The sequence below is a fragment of the Canis lupus genome, chromosome 26 (assembly GCF_003254725.2).
Source record: "Canis lupus dingo isolate Sandy chromosome 26, ASM325472v2, whole genome shotgun sequence".
Classification (NCBI taxonomy): domain Eukaryota; kingdom Metazoa; phylum Chordata; class Mammalia; order Carnivora; family Canidae; genus Canis; species Canis lupus.
In genome coordinates, this window is record NC_064268.1 from 18,059,330 (window position 1) to 18,078,865 (window position 19,536).

Consider the following 19,536-nt stretch of genomic DNA (forward strand, 5'->3'; position numbering starts at 1 on the left):
GCCACTACCATGCTGTCTTGACAACTACAGCTTTATAATATAGCTTGAAATCTGGAATCATAATGCCTCCAATTTTTTTTTTTTTTCAGAATTGCCTTGGCTATTCAGTGGTCTTTTGTGGTTCCATACAGATTTTGGGATTGTTTGTTCTAGTTCCGTGAAAAATGCTGGTGGTACTTTGATAGGGATTGCATTAACTATGTAGATTGCTTTGAGTAGTATAGACATTTTAACAATGTTTGTTCTTCCAATCCATAAGCATGGAATGCTTTTTCATTTCTTTGTGTCCTCTTTAATTTCTTTCATAAGCATTGTATAGTTTTCAGAGTATAGATCTTTAATCTCTTTAGTTAAGTTTATTCCTAGTTATCTTATTGTTTTGGTTACAATTGCAATTGGGATCCATTCCTTGATTTCTTTTTCTGCTGCTTCGTTATTAATGTAAATATTTATACCTTTTAAATAAGAAGAGATTTGACCATGACTCAAACACATCAACTATAAAAAGATATATTTCCAGATAGTTGTTAAAACTGTAAACCAGGTTTCAAGGATATTGAAGCATTGCCATTGATGTTGATGGGTGTTAATAATAGCATTATGATTCAGTAAAAAAGTAGTGCGTGTGGGAGTCTTTATCTAGTAAAGATCCACACTGGGGCATCCACAGATGGTAAGACAGGATAGAGGCCTTGCTTTAAAATATCTCCAAATAGGGGTGCTTGGGTGGTGCAGCCAGTTAAGTTTCTGACTCTTAGTTCTGGCACAGGTCATGATCTCACAGTCATGAGATCAACCCCCACATCTGGCTTGGTGCTTAGCGCAGAGTCTGCTTGAGTTTCTCTCTCCTTCTCCCTCTGCCCCTACTACCCCACTGCTTACTCTCTCTCTCTCTCAAATAAATAAATACATCTTTAAAAAATATATACCCCCAGATAGGAGAGCAGAGGGATTGAAGACACAGGAATGGCTACATGTTGGTAATCACTGGAGCTGCATGATGACCACATGAGGCTCTTTACTTCTGTGACAGTTTTTAAGATTTTATAAGAGAAAATTGAAAAGGAAAAGGAGAGAAAATAGGAGACTCACCAAGCTGATGGTGACAATTTCTTCGTAAGCCAGGGAGGACTCCCCCGCAATCATACCAGAGCCCCTGAGATTCTCCACGCCCACACCACTGTCCTTCCCGATGATATCCGTGATGACATACCTTCAGGAACCAAAAACAGGTTCAAGATTGAGCTCTAGCCCAGAAAAATTCAAGGCTGATGCACTTCCTCAGGACCCAGGGCAGGAGGGACAAGCAAGGTGAGGGAATAGGAGGTGATAAAGCAGCCAGAGGTGAAATGAAAGCAGGGGTCTAAGACCCTCACAATTGGACCTGAAGTTTCTAGAAGGGCAAGTGCAGCATCAATAATCACCCTTCCAACCAAAAATGTCTGCCTATTTGGAGGCTGTCCTAATAAAATGTCACCCCTACCCTACATGCCTCCATAAACAATCTAGAATAGAGTTTGGTCTACAGAGAGATGGGGAAAGCTGCTTAATTCACAATCAATCAGTTGAGGTTCAATGGCCAGAGAAGTGTGAGACACTGTGCAGCCTAACCCCCATTAAATGTTCTGACAAGGTCTGCAGTAAAGATGTTTGTTAGATCCCATTTTATTTTTTTAAGATTTTATTTATTTATTCATGAGAGACACAGAGAGAGAGAGGCAGAGATACACGCAGAGGGAGAAGCAGGCTCCATGCAGGGAGCCTGATGTGGGACTCGATCCTGGGACTCCAGGATCCTGCCCTGGGTCGAAGGCAGGCACTAAACTGCTGAGCCACCCAGGGATCCCCTAGATTCCATTTTAAACCCAGAGTTTCTCAACTTACTTGACTATGGAAACGGTTTTTCACCACCACCCCCACCACCCCAACATATCACCAACTAATATCCCAGAAAACCTAGCCTGGGAAATTCTGATTTTGTCAACTTAAAAAAAAAAAAAAAACCCACAACATTCCCTAGAAAAGAGAGCTGGTAGCTTTGGACCTCCTCACAGAGCAGATCCTCGCCCTGCCCACACCTAGCAGCTTGCCAAATCACTGCTGTGTCAGCTTCGCTAACTTGATCATAAATGTGAGCCTGCTGTTCCAGGGACGTCATGAGAATCCAGTCTAATTCTTCCTGTGTGTGGTACTATGTTTGTGAAAGCCACGACTCATTTAGGGGTGGCAAGGATGGGCTCACCCTGAAGAAAGCCTCAGGTGTCCTAGTCATCAGTGTCTGGAAGGCTCAGGGTCCCACTGTACAAACATCACCATCACATTTGAAAGTATCACCCATGAGCCCCGAGGCAAAGACAAGGACTTCCATTAGTAGCTGAAATGGACCACAGGCCAAATGAAGGAGCTATCAGATAAACTACTTACCTGGATTCTCCATCTTCCTCGATGTGTTTACAATGGACAGAGTTCAGGGAGCTGATTGTGGTGTAGTCTTTGGGGGTCAGGTACAAGTATTTAAATCCCTTAAAAAATATATATACATACTCCAGTGAGGTTATGAATCCAGTTCCCTGCATTAGACAGCCACTGTTTTTTTAAAAACTGTTAACACTGTAGGGGCGGATGTTAATAACAAGTTAACAATGTGTTAACAGCACAGTTAACGTGTCTGACGTTAATCCCATATTAATAATAGCTATAAACTGAAGGTCTGATTAGTGCCAAGCACTTTCTTTCCACTTATCCTTACCCACAACCTCCTGTTTTTCCTGCTCTAAATCAGTTCCCGAATCACCTTTTCACCCCCGTTTCCCTAAGGCATCTGTTCTTTTTCCCCCTTATTGCCAGCTCCTTCCACGAAATTTTATTATAAAGTTTATATGTGTATGTAGGCATATGTATATGTGCACATACGTGTGTGTGTGTGTGTGTACAAATGTATATATGCTTTTTACATGAAAAGAATGATTTCTGCTCCCTTTGGCAGGACAATATCACTACTTTGAGAATGCATGCTCTGGTTGCAAATAATAACTGTCCTCTGCATTTTCACATCACAAAATGTGTGCTTTTCTCTTGTGTGTTTTTATATTTTAAAAGATTTTATTCATTTATTTGAGAGAGAAAGAGCACAGGCAGGGGGAGCAGCAGGCAGAGGTTCAGGGAGAATCAGGCTCCCCGCTGAGCAGGGAGCCTGATGTGGGACTGGATCCCAGGACCTTGGGATCATGACCTGAGCCGAAGGCAGATGCTTAATGGACTGAGCCACCCAAGTGCCCCCATTGTACATTTTATTGTGGCCAGTGTCTCTGCATCTCCCAGATGATTTCTAAGAATTCTCTGAGGCCGGGAACACATCTTATTCACCTTTGCATCCTCAGTGTATACTGCATCCAGGGGATGCTCAGTGTTTATAAACATCTCTTCATGAATGGATAAAGAAGATGTGGTCTATGTATACAATGGAATATTACTCAGCCATTAGAAACGACAAATACCCACCATTTGCTTCGACGTGGAGGGACCTGGAGGGTATTGTGCTGAATGAAATAAGTTAATCAGAAAAGGACAAACATTATATGGTCTCATTCATCTGGGGAATATAAAAATTAGTGAAAGGAAATAAAGGGAAAGGAGAAAATGAGTGAAAATATCAGTGAGGGTGACAAAACATGAGAGACACCTAACTCTGGGAAATGAACAAGGGGTAGTGGAAGGGGAAGTGGGTGAGGAGTTGGGGTGGCTGGGTGATAGGCACTGAGGGGGCATTGGCAGGATGAGCACTGGGTGTTATGCTATATGTTGGCAAATTGAACTCCAATAAAAATTTAAAAAAATTAAAAAATCTCTTCATTATTAATCTCCTAAAAAGGTACCTTTTTAGACATTTTTTCCCTAACTGCCACTCCCTCCCGTGAAATTTTTAAGACTGATATACTGTATGCCTTTTATGTACGGGTATCTGTGCTTGATATACAAAGAGCACTGAGATTCTTTCCAGCCTCTTGTGGGCACTGTCCCCTCCCAGGGGCGCATCACCCCACCATGCTGGCTCCGAGACGTACTTTGTGGGGGTCTCCTGGGTCCACCCAAGCCACTTGGAATATGTGCTTGATCTCCTCTGCAAGGCCAATACAGGCCCCACTGTTGGCTGCAAGGTAGATTTTGGGGATACCCTCTGCCCGGGCCATCTCCGACGCCCGCAAGTACAGGAGGTCTTCTCCCATGCCAAAGGATCCAATGCGGAATGTGATGTCATTGCTGATGACGATCACGTTCCGCCCTTCTGGATACTCTGGGGTCTTGAATCTCATTTTGAAGGCCACCATGCCTACCTGCCGAGAGGACAGATGCACAAGGAAAACCATTTATGTCTTCAGGGGTACATTTTTGGAAAGGGTGACTCCAGCCAGGGTCGGGGCTCTGGAGCATTCTTACCTCATTCCCTCCAGGGAGACGGTTCATCTCCACTAGCTGACCCTGAGGGTCCAGCACCAGCTCTGTGTAGGTCAGGATGTCTTTGGGGTATTTGTCCGGGGTGCCCCACAATTTAAAGAGAGCCTAGAGATGGGGAAAGAAAGAGAAAACCTGAAGTACCCATTTGGGAGGCACATTTTCTAGTTCTTTCTTTCTTTTTTAAAATCATGAACAATTCAAAGCACACAGAAAAACATGCAGGATAATAAATACCCAAGCACTTATCGTGTGGTTTTGTCAAATCATAATTTCTCCATCGTTGCTTTTGAATTTTTTAAAGGAATAAGAAAAATGCAACTGAAGCCCCTGGTGTACCCCTCCCTCCCCGACGCCTGATAAACCATTGTCCTGAATTTAGTGTCTACAAGTCCTGTGCATGTTTTTACATTTTTCATTATATATGCATACATTTTAAACATGTGGGGGTGCCTGGCTGGCTCAGTCAGAAAAACATGCAACTCCTGATCTCAGGGTTGTGGGTTCAAGCCCTAATGTAGGGTGTAGAGATTACTTAAAAATAAAATCTTAAAAAAATTAAGTCTAAATTATGTCTCTACACCTCACATGGGGCTTGAACCCACAACCCTGAGACCAACAGTCGTGTGTTCTTCCAATTGAGCCAGCCGGGTGCTCCTACAGAACTTAAACTTTAAATAAATGGTCTCGCACTGGACACACCTTTCTACACCTTGCCCCTTTGGCTCCTCCGTATGTTTGAGAGATTTGTACATATTGAGAAATTTAACTCTAGTTCATTTTCTCTGCTATTCAGTTTCCATCGTATGAACAGATCACAGCTTACTTATTCATAACACTTTTTAAGGAACATTTTTTAAAAAGATTTTATTTATTTATTCATGAGAGACACAGATTGAGAGAGAGAGAGAGGCACAGACACAGGCAGAGGGAGAAGCAGGTTCCATGCAAGGAGCCCGATGTGGGACTCGATTCCAGGACTCCAGGATCACACCCTGGGCCGAAGGCAGCGCTAAACTGCTGAGCCACCCAGGCTGCCCTTTCAAGGAACATTTAAGCTGCTTCCAATACTACACTACTAATGATAAGGCTGTAATGAGCACTTTAAAAAAATTTATTTATTTATTTATTTATTTGAGAGAGAGAGAGAAAGAGCAGGGGGAGGGCAGAGTTGGACAGATTCCATGCTGAACAGGGAGCCTGATGGGCTCCATCCCAGGACCCTGAGATCATAACCTGAGCTAAAGTCAGGTATTTAACCAACTGAGCCACCAGATGCCCCTGTAATGAACATTCTGATGGTTCCTTCTTATAAACAGATGAGAGTCTCACCAGGTGAGTACCTAGGAGCAGACTCACTGGGTCAGAGGGTTTGTGAAGCTTCAAGTTTACTCAGTATTATCAAATTGCTCTCTCATTTTTCAAAACCCTTTACAGTCTAAGTAAGAAGATGTAAGAACTGCTTTGCTCCATATACTTGCCAATACTTAGTTTTGTCAAATATTTTAATGTTTATCCATCTGCTGGATATGAAATTGTATTGTGGTATTGACCTGTACTTCACTGATTATTGTAAGGTGAGAACCTTTGAATATGTTTATTGACCATGTAAGTTTCTTTTTTTGCTAATTTCCTGCTGTTGATAACTCCTGCCCATATTTTTTATACCTTTGTGTTTTTTTTGTTTTTTTTTTTCTAATTGATTTATTAGTGCTCTTTAGATAATCTAGTTGTAATCCCTTTCTGGTAATAGGCATTGATACAGATTCTCCCTATCCGGGGCTCATCTTTCCTTATTTACATAAAGATCTTCAAAATTTTAATAGAGTCAAGTTTATGGGTCTTTTCCTATACAGTTAAGCTTTTAATTGACTCCAAGTGACTTTAATCCTCTTGAAGCTTATTTCTGTATACTAGATAAGGCAGAAATCAAAATTTATTTTTTCCAATGATATAAGTCCTCCTTTACCTACAGGAGATATGCACCAAGACATCCAGTAGATGCCTGAAACCTCTGACAATACAGAACCCTATACATACTATGGGTTTTTTTTCTATACATACATAACTATGATAAAGTTTAATTTATAAATTAGGCATAGTAGCATTTATAACAATAATAAAAGAAAAATTATAACAATACACCACAATAAAAGTTAACATGGTCTTTCTCTCAAACTATAATAAATTCACCCTTCTTCCTGTGATAATGTGCAATGACAAAATGCCTACATGATGAGATAAAGTGAAGGGCATGATGTAGGCATTGTGACACAGCATTAGGCTAACACTGAACTTCTGAACATACATCAGGAGGAGGATCATCTGCTTCTAGATTGCAGATGGGCACAGGTAACTAAAACTATGGAAAGTGAAGCCATGGATAAGAGGGAACCACCACACCGTTTGGTGAAGTTTATTCGCAATTCATAATCCCACCTTTGCATTCTATAAAGGCTCTGTTTATGAGTGGGTCTGATTTTAGGCTCTATACTGTTCTACAGGTCTATTTATCTAGCTCTCTTACAACAATACAATGTAGGGAATACTGCTACTTTAAAACAAGTAATGACATTGGCTAAAATGAGTCTTTTTGACTGTTCTTTTTCAATATTGTTTTTGTTATTCATAAGCTTTTGCTTTTCCATATGAATTTTTAAGTTTCACAACAAATTTTTGGAATTATATGGAATGTATTAATTTGGACAGAACTAATATCTTTACAATATTGAATTTTCCCATCAATGGGCAATATATACCCCTCCATTGGGCATAATATACCCCTCCATTTATTTAGGCTTAAAGTGTCTCAATAGGGTTTTCAAATTTCCTCCATAAAGGTTCTGTATGTTTTTTATTTATTCACATGTAACCTTGTAGCTTATCTTACTTTTTTCCAACTACATTTTACTATTACTGCTGGTCTATGAGAATGCAGTTAAGTTTTGTATACTGATCTTGTATCTAGCAATCCTGATTTATTATTTCATTGGTTCTAAAGAGTTTTTAATTTCTTATATAGACATTTATATCATCTGCAAAAACACCATTTTGCTTTTTTTCTCTTGCATTTCAGTCTTTACACTTATTTCTTTTTCTTATCCTATTGCATTGGCCAGAAACTTCAGTAAAAAAAATGTTAATAGATATGATAATAATGGATATCTCTGTCCTGTATCTGTCTTTCTAACATTTCACCATTAGGTACTATTGACTTTAGATTAATATCTTTTATCAAGATAAATTCCCTTCTATTCTTAGTTTACTAAAAGTTTTTACTATAAACAGATATGATCTTCTCAAATACTTTTTTGCATCCATTAAAAAATTTTAATTTTTTCTTAATCTATTAGTATGGTAAGGTACTTTAATAGACTTCTTAATACCAAATCATATAAGCTGCTACAGGATAAATCTTAGTCCAATTTAAAGAAAATCATTACTGGATTTCATTTACTAATATTTTATTTATGACTTTTATGTTCATGTTCATGTTCATAAATGAGACAACCAATTTTCCTTCTCCTAATATTCTAATCTTAATACATATTAAGCTAGTAATAACCTGATAAAATGAGTGAAGCAGCATTTCCCTTGTTTTTTTCTACTCTCTAAACAATTTGTATACAAAGGGAATTAGCCTATGCCTGAAGGGAACTGACGCCTTCCTGTCTACAGGGTAAGGTCCTTGGTCATGGGTTCATGAACATCATTTATAAGGCAATGGAAGGGATGTAAACAGATATCCATGGCACCAATGCTAGCCTGTTCAGTCTCCTTGGAAGGCCCTACTACATTAAAAAAAAAAAAAAGGGCATAGTAACAACACTTCAAGGAAACACTAAAATGTTACTGTAGTCATCAATGGTGAATAGATTACATAAGTGTGGAATTTTATGCTGATTCCTATTTTTCTATATTTTCTAATGTATACTTTAATCAGAAAAACACAAGACATTATTTTTTAAAAGTAGACTAAAAATTCCTCAAAGGCAATGAGTGATTGCCTCTTCCTCATGGGTTACTTACCCTTAGAATAGTGCCTGGGAGGTGGCAGGAACTTAATAAATGAACATTAAAAAGACCAGAGGAAAGGGTGCCTGGGTGGGTCAGTCAGTTAAGTGTCCAACTCTTTATTTTGGCTCAGGTCATGATCTCAGAGTCGTGAGATCGAGCCCCACATCTGGCACTGCACTCAGCACAAAGTCTGCTTGAGGTTCTGTCTCTGCCCCTCCCCAAGCTCACATGCTCTCTCGCTCTCTCTATGAAATAAATAAATAAATCTTAAAAAAAAAAAAGGCCAGAAAGAAACACATAAAAATATCAATGTGTCTTTAAGACATGGAACTATGAGTCACTTTTTTCTTTTTTTCCATGCTCCTTTACTTTCCAAAGTTTCTATATTATATTACTTTTTATCACTGGGAGGAAAGTAGGTTCATTTTAGAAAAAAATACTAGGAAGGCATTCCCAATATTGATTTCTTTTTCTTCATGAAGACTTCGTTCTTCAGACTGAGGTCTTCAGAAGAGGAACTAAGGGCAGGGAGTGTGGGGCTGGTAGAGTCCCTGAGGGGGACCCAGGGTGGTGCCACAGCAAAGCTGTAGGACTTGCCTGCCTGAACATCTCGGGGAAGTCGTAGACATAGGTGGTGCCCAGGGACTGGGCCTGGAATCGCTTGGCCTGAAGCAGATCCTTGGTGACATAGGGAGTGTTGATCAGCATCCCATGCTGGGGTCCCTGTTTATTGCCAAAGGAATGAAACATGATCTGGAAAAAAAGAAAGAAAAACAGAGTGAAGGAAGGAATTTTCAGAGAAGCATAGTCCTGTCCAATTTACTCCTACTCCTCCCTCAATGAAAGTGTGGTGGAAGTAAGGAAAGCATATCACATCACATGACAAAGTAAGTGCCCCAGAGAGCTAATCTTCTTACCTCTGCCACTGTGGACAAGCAGAACAAGAAGGGACAGTGGCAGGTATAGGAGCATAGTTCCAAAAATGTGACCCTCATAGTACTTTTCACACACACAAAACCAAACATGAGGGTACAAAAACTGGTGAGATCTGAATAAAGTCTACATTTGAATTAATAGTACTATACTGTTGCCAATTTCCTGCTTTGGCAAGGTCCTGTGGTTATGCTAAGATGACATCATTGGGAGAAGTTGGGTGAAGGGTACATGAGAACTCTCCACAATATTTTTCCCCTCTGTACTATTTTTCTAACTTCCTGGGAGTCTTTAATAATTTAAAGAGTTATATATTTAAAAATGGAAGTCAATAGGATATTTGATTCAGTTTACAAACATCTGTTCTAAAACCATGGTTGGGGGAAAATACCCATTTTCTTAAGTGAACCAACCTGGGAGTTGCATTACAATCAACCACAGCATTCCACATCTTTTCCCAAACATGGTCCTAAAATGGATTAAATTTGAGATTGATTCTCTTTCCCAGGGGAATGAACAACTGGGATTCAGAAGCTTACATGTTTATTGCAAACTCTGAGGAGCTACCCCAATACAGTATGGCAAGGCAAGACAGACACCAAATATTTCAGTCTGTGTCTTGCTCTCAGGAGCAGACTTGATATGCCTCTGCTTGGATTTGCATCTCTATGGCACTTCCCCTCTCCCCAGCCTTACATTTCCAGATCTGGGGTCAGTGACTTCCTTGTAGAGGCTGATGTCCAGGTAGTAGCCCGACTCATTGGTGATGAACAGGCGGATGGGAACAGCCCTGCCAGTGGTGGTCTGGCGGATGTTGATCTTGACCTCAGCCTGCAGCACGCGGAGTTTCCACAGCCGGCTGCCATAGCGCATAACCATGGAACGCACGGACTCTTCAATCTGCCCCAAATCACAGCAATTCCCATCTCAAGGTTAGTTCCATAAAAAACTTGTAATAAATAATTCTAGCACTGACAATAAGCAAATGATGACATCCACTGAATGCAAAATACCCAGGACATAGTACGTATCCAACAACTATTAGCCAATAATAACCACAGGTGCCATGCTAAGCATGTCAAGAGCATTATCTCATTTCATCCTCATAATTACTCAGAGAGGCTGGCATTTTTATACTCCAGTGACAGATGAGGAAACGGAGGCTGGTAAGCAACAGAGCTAGTATGCCTACATGACATCATCTTTATCTCCACCACGTAGCTCAAGGGTTTGCATTTTTCTCTTCTGGGAACCATGTGGGTTGGTGGAGCTGGGACATCAGCACAGGTCCTCTGCACCCCACAGATGCCAAGCTGATGACCCAGGACTTCTTTCATCCCAGAATCACCAGTATCAACTCTGTCCGCTCATGAAGAACCAGCCATGGAAGAATGGTTCTTTTTCCCTTTTCCTTCCACATACGGTCCCCAAAAAAGCTGGGAATAAGGGACAAAATTTTGTCTTGCAAGACACTTTGGACATTTGTGCCATCCTAAAAGTGGAGCGTGCTGCCTATAGGGTGACCATCAGAACAGGGGTGATCCTAAGGGTGGTGGCAAAAATGTGGTCCTGGAATTAAATGATAGAAGGTTGTCCACCCACAACAATTGAGGCTCAAATACACACATACGTGTCCTGGAACTTAGGTCTCGCATGCAAGGAGACAAGACCCCAAAGCAGCAAGGCACAAAGTGCCATAGGCCCCTGGGAAAGCTGAACCCAGAGCATCCCCAGAGGCAAGACCTTAAGAGGGTCCATGATGACGGTGGGCACGAAGTTCAGGAAGATGTGGTTGCAGTCTGTACGCACGGTAGTGTTGTTGAACGCCACTTCCAGCTCATCCATGGCTTCCAGGAGCAGACGCTCACCCTCGTTCTGCAAGTACTCGAAGGAAGCTTCCTGCCAAAGTCAGGGAGATGGATGCAAGAGCGAGGGGCACAAGGCTGGAAACGGAACCTCACACAGAAGGGAGCAGAAAGCATTGCCCCATCTCCAAAAAGTGTGCCAGGTGAGAAGGGCAGAGCCCTGCCTCTGAAGGTAAAAACGTGTCAAAGGCTATCCAGCATATTCACCATGTCTTTTATTTTCTGTATTGTGATGCTCTGACAACGAGGCCATACTGACGCTGGAGGGACTACCCCTTCCAGGGTGGCCAACTTCTAGAGATGGTAAATGACTCCCCTCTAGGCATGCTTTTCAAATGCCAACCAGGAAATCCAGAGCACATACCTCCTCTTCTTTGGGCTCTCATATTCCAGGTCACTATCCACCTGCCCTAATCACCCCAGGCCCAGGTATCAGACAACTAGAGACAGCCCCTTGGCTCAAGAACCTACTGAAATTATTTAGATGAGCCAATCCCAAGCCTGCCTATCCTGCCTCACTGGTTGTTCCTTCCCGCAGAAACCACAACACTCTTACACACATTTCCCTTTCTTCCCCTGCCTCCCACCAACCCTGGTGCTTCCCTATACGGTGCCCCACAGTATGATGTGCCCTCTCCTCTTGGGATCTGAGAGTGACAATCTTTTCAGGGGCAACTGTTTCCTGATCTGTTGTCCTTACTGTTCCTGAAAATAACAAAACTTATTAAAATATCTAGTTGAATGAGGTAGCAAAAAAACTGATGTTAGCTTAACATCCACCAGGAGAGGATTCGGAAAACAAAACAAAACAAAACAAAACCCCAAACCATTACATACACAGTACATCCAAGAAAGGACAAAGCATGAGGTAGACCATCTTCATTAATATGGAAGATGAGGTGTACAAGGAACTGACCAGTAAAATCATGTCCAATTGGTTTGTCCACCCTGAGCTCCCATCTGTAGCATTACACCTGCAACTCCTTGTACACAATCATACCTAGAAAGGGTCACCAACAGGGCTGACCCCTGCTGAGTGGTGGGATTCTGGGTCTTTCTCCTGATTTTTAAAGATTTTATTTATTTATTCATGAGACACACACACACACACACACACACACACACAGAGGCAGAGACATAGGCAGAGGGAGAAGCAGGCTCCCTGTGGGGAGCCCGATGCAAGACTCGATCCTGGACTCTGGGATCATGCCCTGAGCTGAAGGCAGACACACAACCACTGAGCCACCCAGGCATCCCCCTCCTTAATTTTTAAAAGTAGTTTTCTTTTTTTTTTTTTTTTTTAATTTATTTATGATAGTCACACAGAGAGAGAGAGAGGCAGAGACACAGGCAGAGGGAGAAGCAGGCTCCATGCACCGGGAGCCCGACGTGGGATTCGATCCCGGGTCTCCAGGATCGCGCCCTGGGCCAGAGGCAGGCGCCAAACCGCTGCGCCACCCAGGGATCCCTTAAAAGTAGTTTTCAGTATTGTTTGAAAAGTTCACAGTACAATCATAAATCACTTGTCTGAATGCAAGAAACAATGAAAATGAAACATGATAAGCAACTACAAGAAACTCCTTTAATAAACCAGTATCTTTCTACCTTCTCAATTCCCTCTCAAGCAGACAGATCCATGTGACACAAGAAACATCCACGTGTGCTGCCAGCTGGGACACGCAAAGAAGCCACTTTGCTGTCCACTCCCACCATACTCCCCAGACTGGAGCGTCCCAAGGGCATAGCTGTGTGTGCCCAGTGCACCCCGTGATCCCCAGCATAGAGCAGGGGCTCAGTGAAGGGAAAGCCAGCACACAAGTGACAAAGCTCAGATGGAGAAAGAAACAGTCCGTGGCATTTTACCTTTGTAACAAGGTCTGAGTGCCTGATGATGGCGCGGATAAAGAACCTGTGGTCTGTCACTTCTGCACCTTCTTGCACTTTGGCAGCGCCCAGGTAAAGGTGCATCTTGTGGTTGGCACAGGGCACAGCAGTCAGATCAAAGTTGCGCATCCGGCTGAGCTCCAGCTGGAAAGCCAGGGCAGGCTCCAGGTGTCGGTAAATGCGATCTTCTGCAAACTGGCCCAGCCAGAAAGCAAAGACAGACACACAGACAAGACACTGAATTTGACATGGGGGCCAAATGCCTGTTTGGTCCACACCCTGTCTTAGAGAACCCTGGTGTTTGTGGCTTTAGCACTCAGGGAGGTAGCCTTCATCACGTCACCTGTGAACAACCCCAGGGCTCAGAGATCGGGGGTTTGGGAAGGTCCAGAGGGGAGCTGCAAGCACCACCAGTCTTGCATGCTGGCACGAGCTTCTCAGCTCCTGGGTGAGCCTACCTAGTAGCCAGCACCTGCCAGCACAACTGGCCTCTGCTCTGCCACAACACAGAGTAGCTCTCGAGAAGTCACTAATCCGAGTTTTATCTATGGAAACTGGTCCCCAAAGCAACAGACAGTGCTAGAGACTGAAGCAGAGAGAAAATGAAGACCCTAACAGAAGGATGGGTCTTAACTAGAAACGAAAGGTTTTAGATAAATTAAGCTACAAGATACTGAAGAGGATGGAGTCTTGAGTCTGTGTTGGGAATAGGCCCACCTGTTCTAAAATAGGGATCAGCAAAGCTTTTCTTAAAGGGCCAGAGAGGGAACGTGTGAGGCTGGTGAGCCACACGGTTGGTCACAGCCACGCCATCTCTGCCACTTGTATGAGAAAGCCGCAGCACACAATAGGAGATCAAGCAGGTGTGGCTGTGTTCCCATCAAACTCTGTTTATAAAAATAGGCAGCCGGCCAGCAAGAACATAAGAAGAAGATGTTGGGAGAGCCATCTGAGGACAAAATGATTCAGATGAGGGAGACACCGGAGTGAAGGCTGAAAGGATGGGAAGCATGGGGTCTGAGCTTCACAGGGAAGCATAATCCCAGAGGAAGGCTGGAGACTACACAGAAGTTACATACATGTTCTGGAATACAAGGGTACCTTAAGGACTGGGGACTATTACTCTTCCTGAATATCAAAGAGAGGCAAGAACAGTATCAGTGCTTTATGTCATACCTCGTCTCTTGCTCTGAATGTGAAAAACTTGGGAAATTCTTTCTGTAAAAGAAATCCATACAAAAAAACAATGAAATCAACCAAGACTCATTTAAATACTGATATATTTGTTAGTGAATTTTTCTTAACCATAATCCCATCTGCTTCTAGAATGAATTATTTGGAAAACCTTTTCTTTTTTTATTTTTTAAAAAATATTTTATTTATTTATTTAGAGAGAGAGACAAGCATGAGCAGGGGACGGGCAGAAGAAGAAACAGGCTCCCGCTGATCATGGAGCACAATATGGGGTTCAATCCCAGAACCCCGAGATCATGTTCTGAGCTGAAGGCAGACGCTTAACCAACTGAACCACCCAGGTGCCCCAAAACCTTCTTTTTTAGCAATAGCTCTCTTCCACCCCCATCTACAGAGTAAACATCAAATCAATGGCACTGAGTCTTTAGGAATGTTAAGGACTCACAGATGAACTGAGAATCACACTGACCTCTTGAGCAATCAGGAATGTGATTCTTCGGAGTCCATAATCCACAAGGATGTTTTTCTGCATTAGAAACCAAACACACACAAAAACAACAACAACAAAAAAAAACCACACATAATGGAATAGTATTTAGCAATAAAAAGAAATAGTATTTAGCAATAAAAAGAAAGCAATAAAAAGAAATAAAAAGTAGTAATACTAAGTTCCCACATGGATGAATCTTGAAAACATGATGCTGAGTCAAAGACACCAGTCACAAAAGACCTCATATTGCATGATTCCATTTATATGAAAACATCTAGAATAGGCAGATCCACAAGAGACAGAAGATAGATTCATGGTTGCCTAGGGCGGGGGAGAGGGGGAGGTGTTGTGTTGAGGGAAAATGGGACATGATCGCTAACAGGTTTTCTTTTTGTAGGTGATGATGGTGAACATGTTCTAAAATGTATTTATCATAATGATGGTTACACACTGTATGAATAGATCAAAAAGCACTGAATTGTACATTTTCAATGGGGAGATGGTATAATATATGAATTTCATTTAATAAAGCTGTTATATTGGAAAATACATAAACATATATACATATATATATATATACATTTTTTAGCATTTCATGAAATCTTTAATAAAATTGAGGGAAGGTCACCATTATATTAAAAAAAAAAAAAAAAAGACAAGCTGGGATGGCTTAGCTGGCTCAGTCAGTGGAGCATGCAAATCTTGTTCTTGGGGTTTGTGAGTTTGAGTCCCACACTGGGTGTAGAGATTATCAAAAAATGGAATCTTTAAAAAAAACATGAGTAAAAAAGCACCAAAAAAGTGCACACTATATGACTGTATTTATACAAAATTCGAGAATAGATGAGATTGTGTTGTTAAAACTCAGTAGTGGTCAATTATCTCTGGCAAGAAAGAGAGGAGAACATTCTTTTTTTTTTTTTTTTTTTTATCTGAATGCGGGTTACACTGGGGAATCCACTATGAAAAATCATCAGGCTATACTTTATGATTTGTACACATTTTCTATAGATTAAACTGCAATAGGAAAATACCCAAGAAAGGTACAAAACTGTTCTTAATTAATCCCTAAACAAAATAAACATTATCATATATCGTCTTATGGGAAAAGAAAAACCCAAAAGACAAAGAAATATGGTTATTGCCTAACTTGTCCATAAAGTTAAGGAAAATTATTAGGGGAAAGAGTAGTCTTAGTGCATTTCAGAAAGATATAAGTAGACAAACAAAATAATACTTAATGGAATATAAGTTGTAAAGAGAACAGGATAAATCACAAAATAAAGGGAGTTTTTATGTGGGAAAACCATCCTGTTAGGGGGAGCCTGAATCATTAGTTCTCAACTAAGGATGTGTGTTGAATGCATGCATGTGTGTGAGATTGCATATGTATGTGAGTGTGTATGTGGGAAAATACATACATAGGTATCTTATTAATGTAAAAGATTTAAAATACTATCTTAATATATAATATTAAAAGTCTTTTCTTTCCTCCAGCAGGTGTATATTCTTTTATGTCTCCTCTCTTTGGTATGTTATATATTATATACTCTTGTACAGAGGCACATATGTTTAATCATTTCTAGCTCATGGATACCCTCCGAGGTTATTTAGAGAGTGACTTCTTCCCCTTTCACAGCCACAGGGAACCCATGGCACAGTCGTCCATGCTGTGAGGGGTCTTCCCTGCCCACACTTTCCCTAGGTAAGTCTGGCATCCCTCCCATTGCTCTCTCCAGGTAAGAAACACCAACCATCATGAGCATTGTTTGATTTGGTTAAATGGTAGGGTGAGCTCCAACAGCTCAAATGTTACCTTATCCATGCCATGGGATGCCAAGTATAAACCCAGTAAGGACATCACCTATGTCAAGAAGACACCGCTGGAGGGAAATATGCCAATATTTCATCTCAGGGCTAGATAGCAGGGCTGTGAGGAGTTTTTTCTCTTTCTAATATTTTATTTAAATATAATTTGCCAACATACAGTATAACATCCAGTGTGGGTTTTGTTTTATTTTGTTTTATTTTTTTTATTTTTAAAGAATATTTTATTTATTTATTCATGAGAGAGAGAGAGAGAGAGAGAGAGAGAGAGAGAGAGACGCAGGCAGAGGGAGAAGCAGGCTCCATGCAGGGAGCCCGACGTGGGACTCGATCCCGGGTCTCCAGGATCAGGCCCTGGGCTGAAGGCGGCGCTAAACCGCTGAGCCACCCGGGCTGCCCAGTGTGGGTTTTGTTTTAAAACCTACTTTTCAGATTTGTCTGAACCTTAAAACATTTTCTACAGTGAACATTATTACATTGTTGATTAATCAAATCAAGTCTAAGTAAATCACAGACAATAATGTCCCTAAGCTTGCAAGGCGTTACCCATGACTCAGCATCACTCACCCCATCTCCTAACCCCAATCACCAGGCCACGTCCTCTGAGGGATGCCAAGTCAGAGGAGGCATCCCTCCCACTTGGCTGATATGGCCAATGCAACAAAGTACAGGTAAATAGACGAACAACAACTGAAAATGTCCAAGTGTTCTTCAAGTTCAGACCAACTCAGGAGAACTAACAGACAGACGGCATGCCTGGTAGACTTGATTGATTTAGGAGTTAGATATCTCAGCATCCCATTTTACAGAAGGGAAAACTAAGGATTAGAGAAGTAAAGTAACCTGCCCAAGTACCTTCCTGCTGTTTTGACTACCTCCCCTGGTCAAGCTGCTCCACATCTGTTTGCACGTTAAGTCCTTGAGCATATATCACAACTGTCCCTGCTGCCAGGGTGAGAATATATGTTGGCAACAGCCACATGTAATTTCTAAGAACAAGCTCTTCACATAGATGGCTAGCAGTGTAAGCAATTCTTTAAAGGTTTTGAGTTTTCTGCATTATCTCAACAAAAACATTCCCTCCAAACTCTTCACTGAATGTGTCCTCCAAGTGGCATATACACTGCCTTATTTCATCATTCATTGCACAGGCAAAGTGGGTGTACAGTTGACCCTTGAACAATGTGAGGATTAGGGGTGCCCACCTCCTGCACAGCTAAAAATCCATGTATAACTTTTGACTCCCCAAGAACTTAACTATGAATATTCTACCATTGACCAGAAACCTTACCAGTAACATGAACAGTCAATGCTTTTTGCATTTTATATGTTTATACACCATAGTCTTACAATAAAGGAAGCCAATAAAAATGAAGTATTAAGAAAATTACAAGGAAGAGAAAATACACTTACAGGACTATACTGTATTTGTCAGGAAAAAGTCTGCATATGAGTGCACCTGCATAGTTTAAACCATTTGTTCAAGGGTCAATTGTGTATGTGTATTTTTTTTTTTTAGAGATATAATGGTAGAGGCAGGGAGAGGCAGAGAAGAGGGAGAATCTTAGGCAGGTTCCACATCCAGCCCAGAGCCCAGTGCAGAGCTCTATCTCACCACCCTGAGATCATGACTTGAGCCGAAATCAAGACTCATATGCTCAACCTAGTCACTCAGGCACTCCTATACTTTGTCTTTTTAATTGTTACAACACTTGGGAAGAAAGAAATGTTGCCCCTGTATTACTGGGGGAGAAGCTAAGGCTCTACCGAGTTCAGCCACTTCCGCCCAAGGTTACCAGCTCCAAGGAATAGGGGAGACCAGGTCTGTGGCTCTGAAGTACACAGCAGGACTTAGGCACATGTGACACCTCTCCATCACAAGCCCCTCCTTCCTCCTTCAGTGACTCAGGACCAGAGGCATGCCCGGCATACCTTGGACTGCACAAATGTCCGGAAAATTGGAACCAGCAGCTCGTCTTCCAGGTGATCCGCGTACTGGAGGGCCACATTGAGGATGTGAATGGGCTCTTCTCGGAGGTTCTGGGAGAGCAAAACAAAGGCAGGTGGTGGAAGGACTCAGGGGCCCCAGCCTGTACCCTCCTCAGCATGCTCCCTGCTCTGACACTGACCTTGCTGTCTTCTTCAGAGTACAGGGAAGTACAGGCCTTGCTGAAGAGGGGAGCTTCCCTGGGCACATTGGCAAAGCAGGAGATGACTTCGTCAAAGTTCCTAGGGGCGCAGGGTGGAGAGGCAGGGATGAGGGGCTACTGCCCCGTGATGTCAAAGGTTAAGATTTATCTCCAGGCACATGGGAGACTTGGGTCTTCCCTCCTTCCCACCCACTGCTCTACAAGCTCATCTGATGCAGAGCTCACATGGTTCCTGACCAGGTCCAAGGCACTGCCTATGGGGTCTTTCCCAAAAGGGAAGAGGGAACCTATGTGATCTGAGATCATGAATAAAAGAAAGGGCGTCCAGCATGCTGGGGCATCAGCTGGACTCCCCCTGTTTCAGGCTGGGAGACCCTCACACCTCACCAACCCCAAATCAGCTAAGGCTGTTGTGAAGTTACAACAAGAGAATCCAAGCATGATGCACAGAGGAATAGGTTGGGGCAAAGGCCAGTAATGACAGGACTAATCACTGACATTGATTGACCATGTCATTTTTACTTTAACTACACTTTATTGTTGTTATTATTATTTTTTAAGTAGGCTCCTCACCCACCCAATGTGGGGCTTGAACCCATAATCCTGAGGTCAAGAATTGCCAACCAAGCACCCCTCCCTTCTTAAACTATACTTTGTTTTTTAAAAATCTTTTAAAAGATTTTATTTATTTGAGAGAGAGCAAGTGAGTGCACAAGCAGGAGCC

At 42.0% G+C, this 19,536-nt stretch overlaps 1 protein-coding gene across 5 annotated transcripts in view; it reads right to left on the bottom strand.

Moving 5' to 3' along the window:
- ACACB (acetyl-CoA carboxylase beta) overlaps positions 1-19,536 on the bottom strand; it is a 131,701-nt gene that overhangs the window by 17,450 nt on the left and 94,715 nt on the right. For all 5 annotated transcript variants that reach the window (XM_049101704.1, XM_049101706.1, XM_049101707.1 and 2 more), the window contains 12 exons: positions 18,792-18,891; positions 18,595-18,702; positions 14,815-14,871; positions 14,328-14,369; positions 13,131-13,346; positions 11,146-11,301; positions 10,099-10,302; positions 9,067-9,222; positions 4,438-4,560; positions 4,065-4,334; positions 2,425-2,522; positions 1,093-1,213 (listed from right to left, as the gene is read on the bottom strand). In XM_049101704.1, the coding sequence (XP_048957661.1) occupies positions 1,093-1,213; positions 2,425-2,522; positions 4,065-4,334; positions 4,438-4,560; positions 9,067-9,222; positions 10,099-10,302; positions 11,146-11,301; positions 13,131-13,346; positions 14,328-14,369; positions 14,815-14,871; positions 18,595-18,702; positions 18,792-18,891 (1,651 nt within the window). The remainder of the gene's footprint in view (positions 1-1,092; positions 1,214-2,424; positions 2,523-4,064; positions 4,335-4,437; positions 4,561-9,066; positions 9,223-10,098; positions 10,303-11,145; positions 11,302-13,130; positions 13,347-14,327; positions 14,370-14,814; positions 14,872-18,594; positions 18,703-18,791; positions 18,892-19,536) is intronic.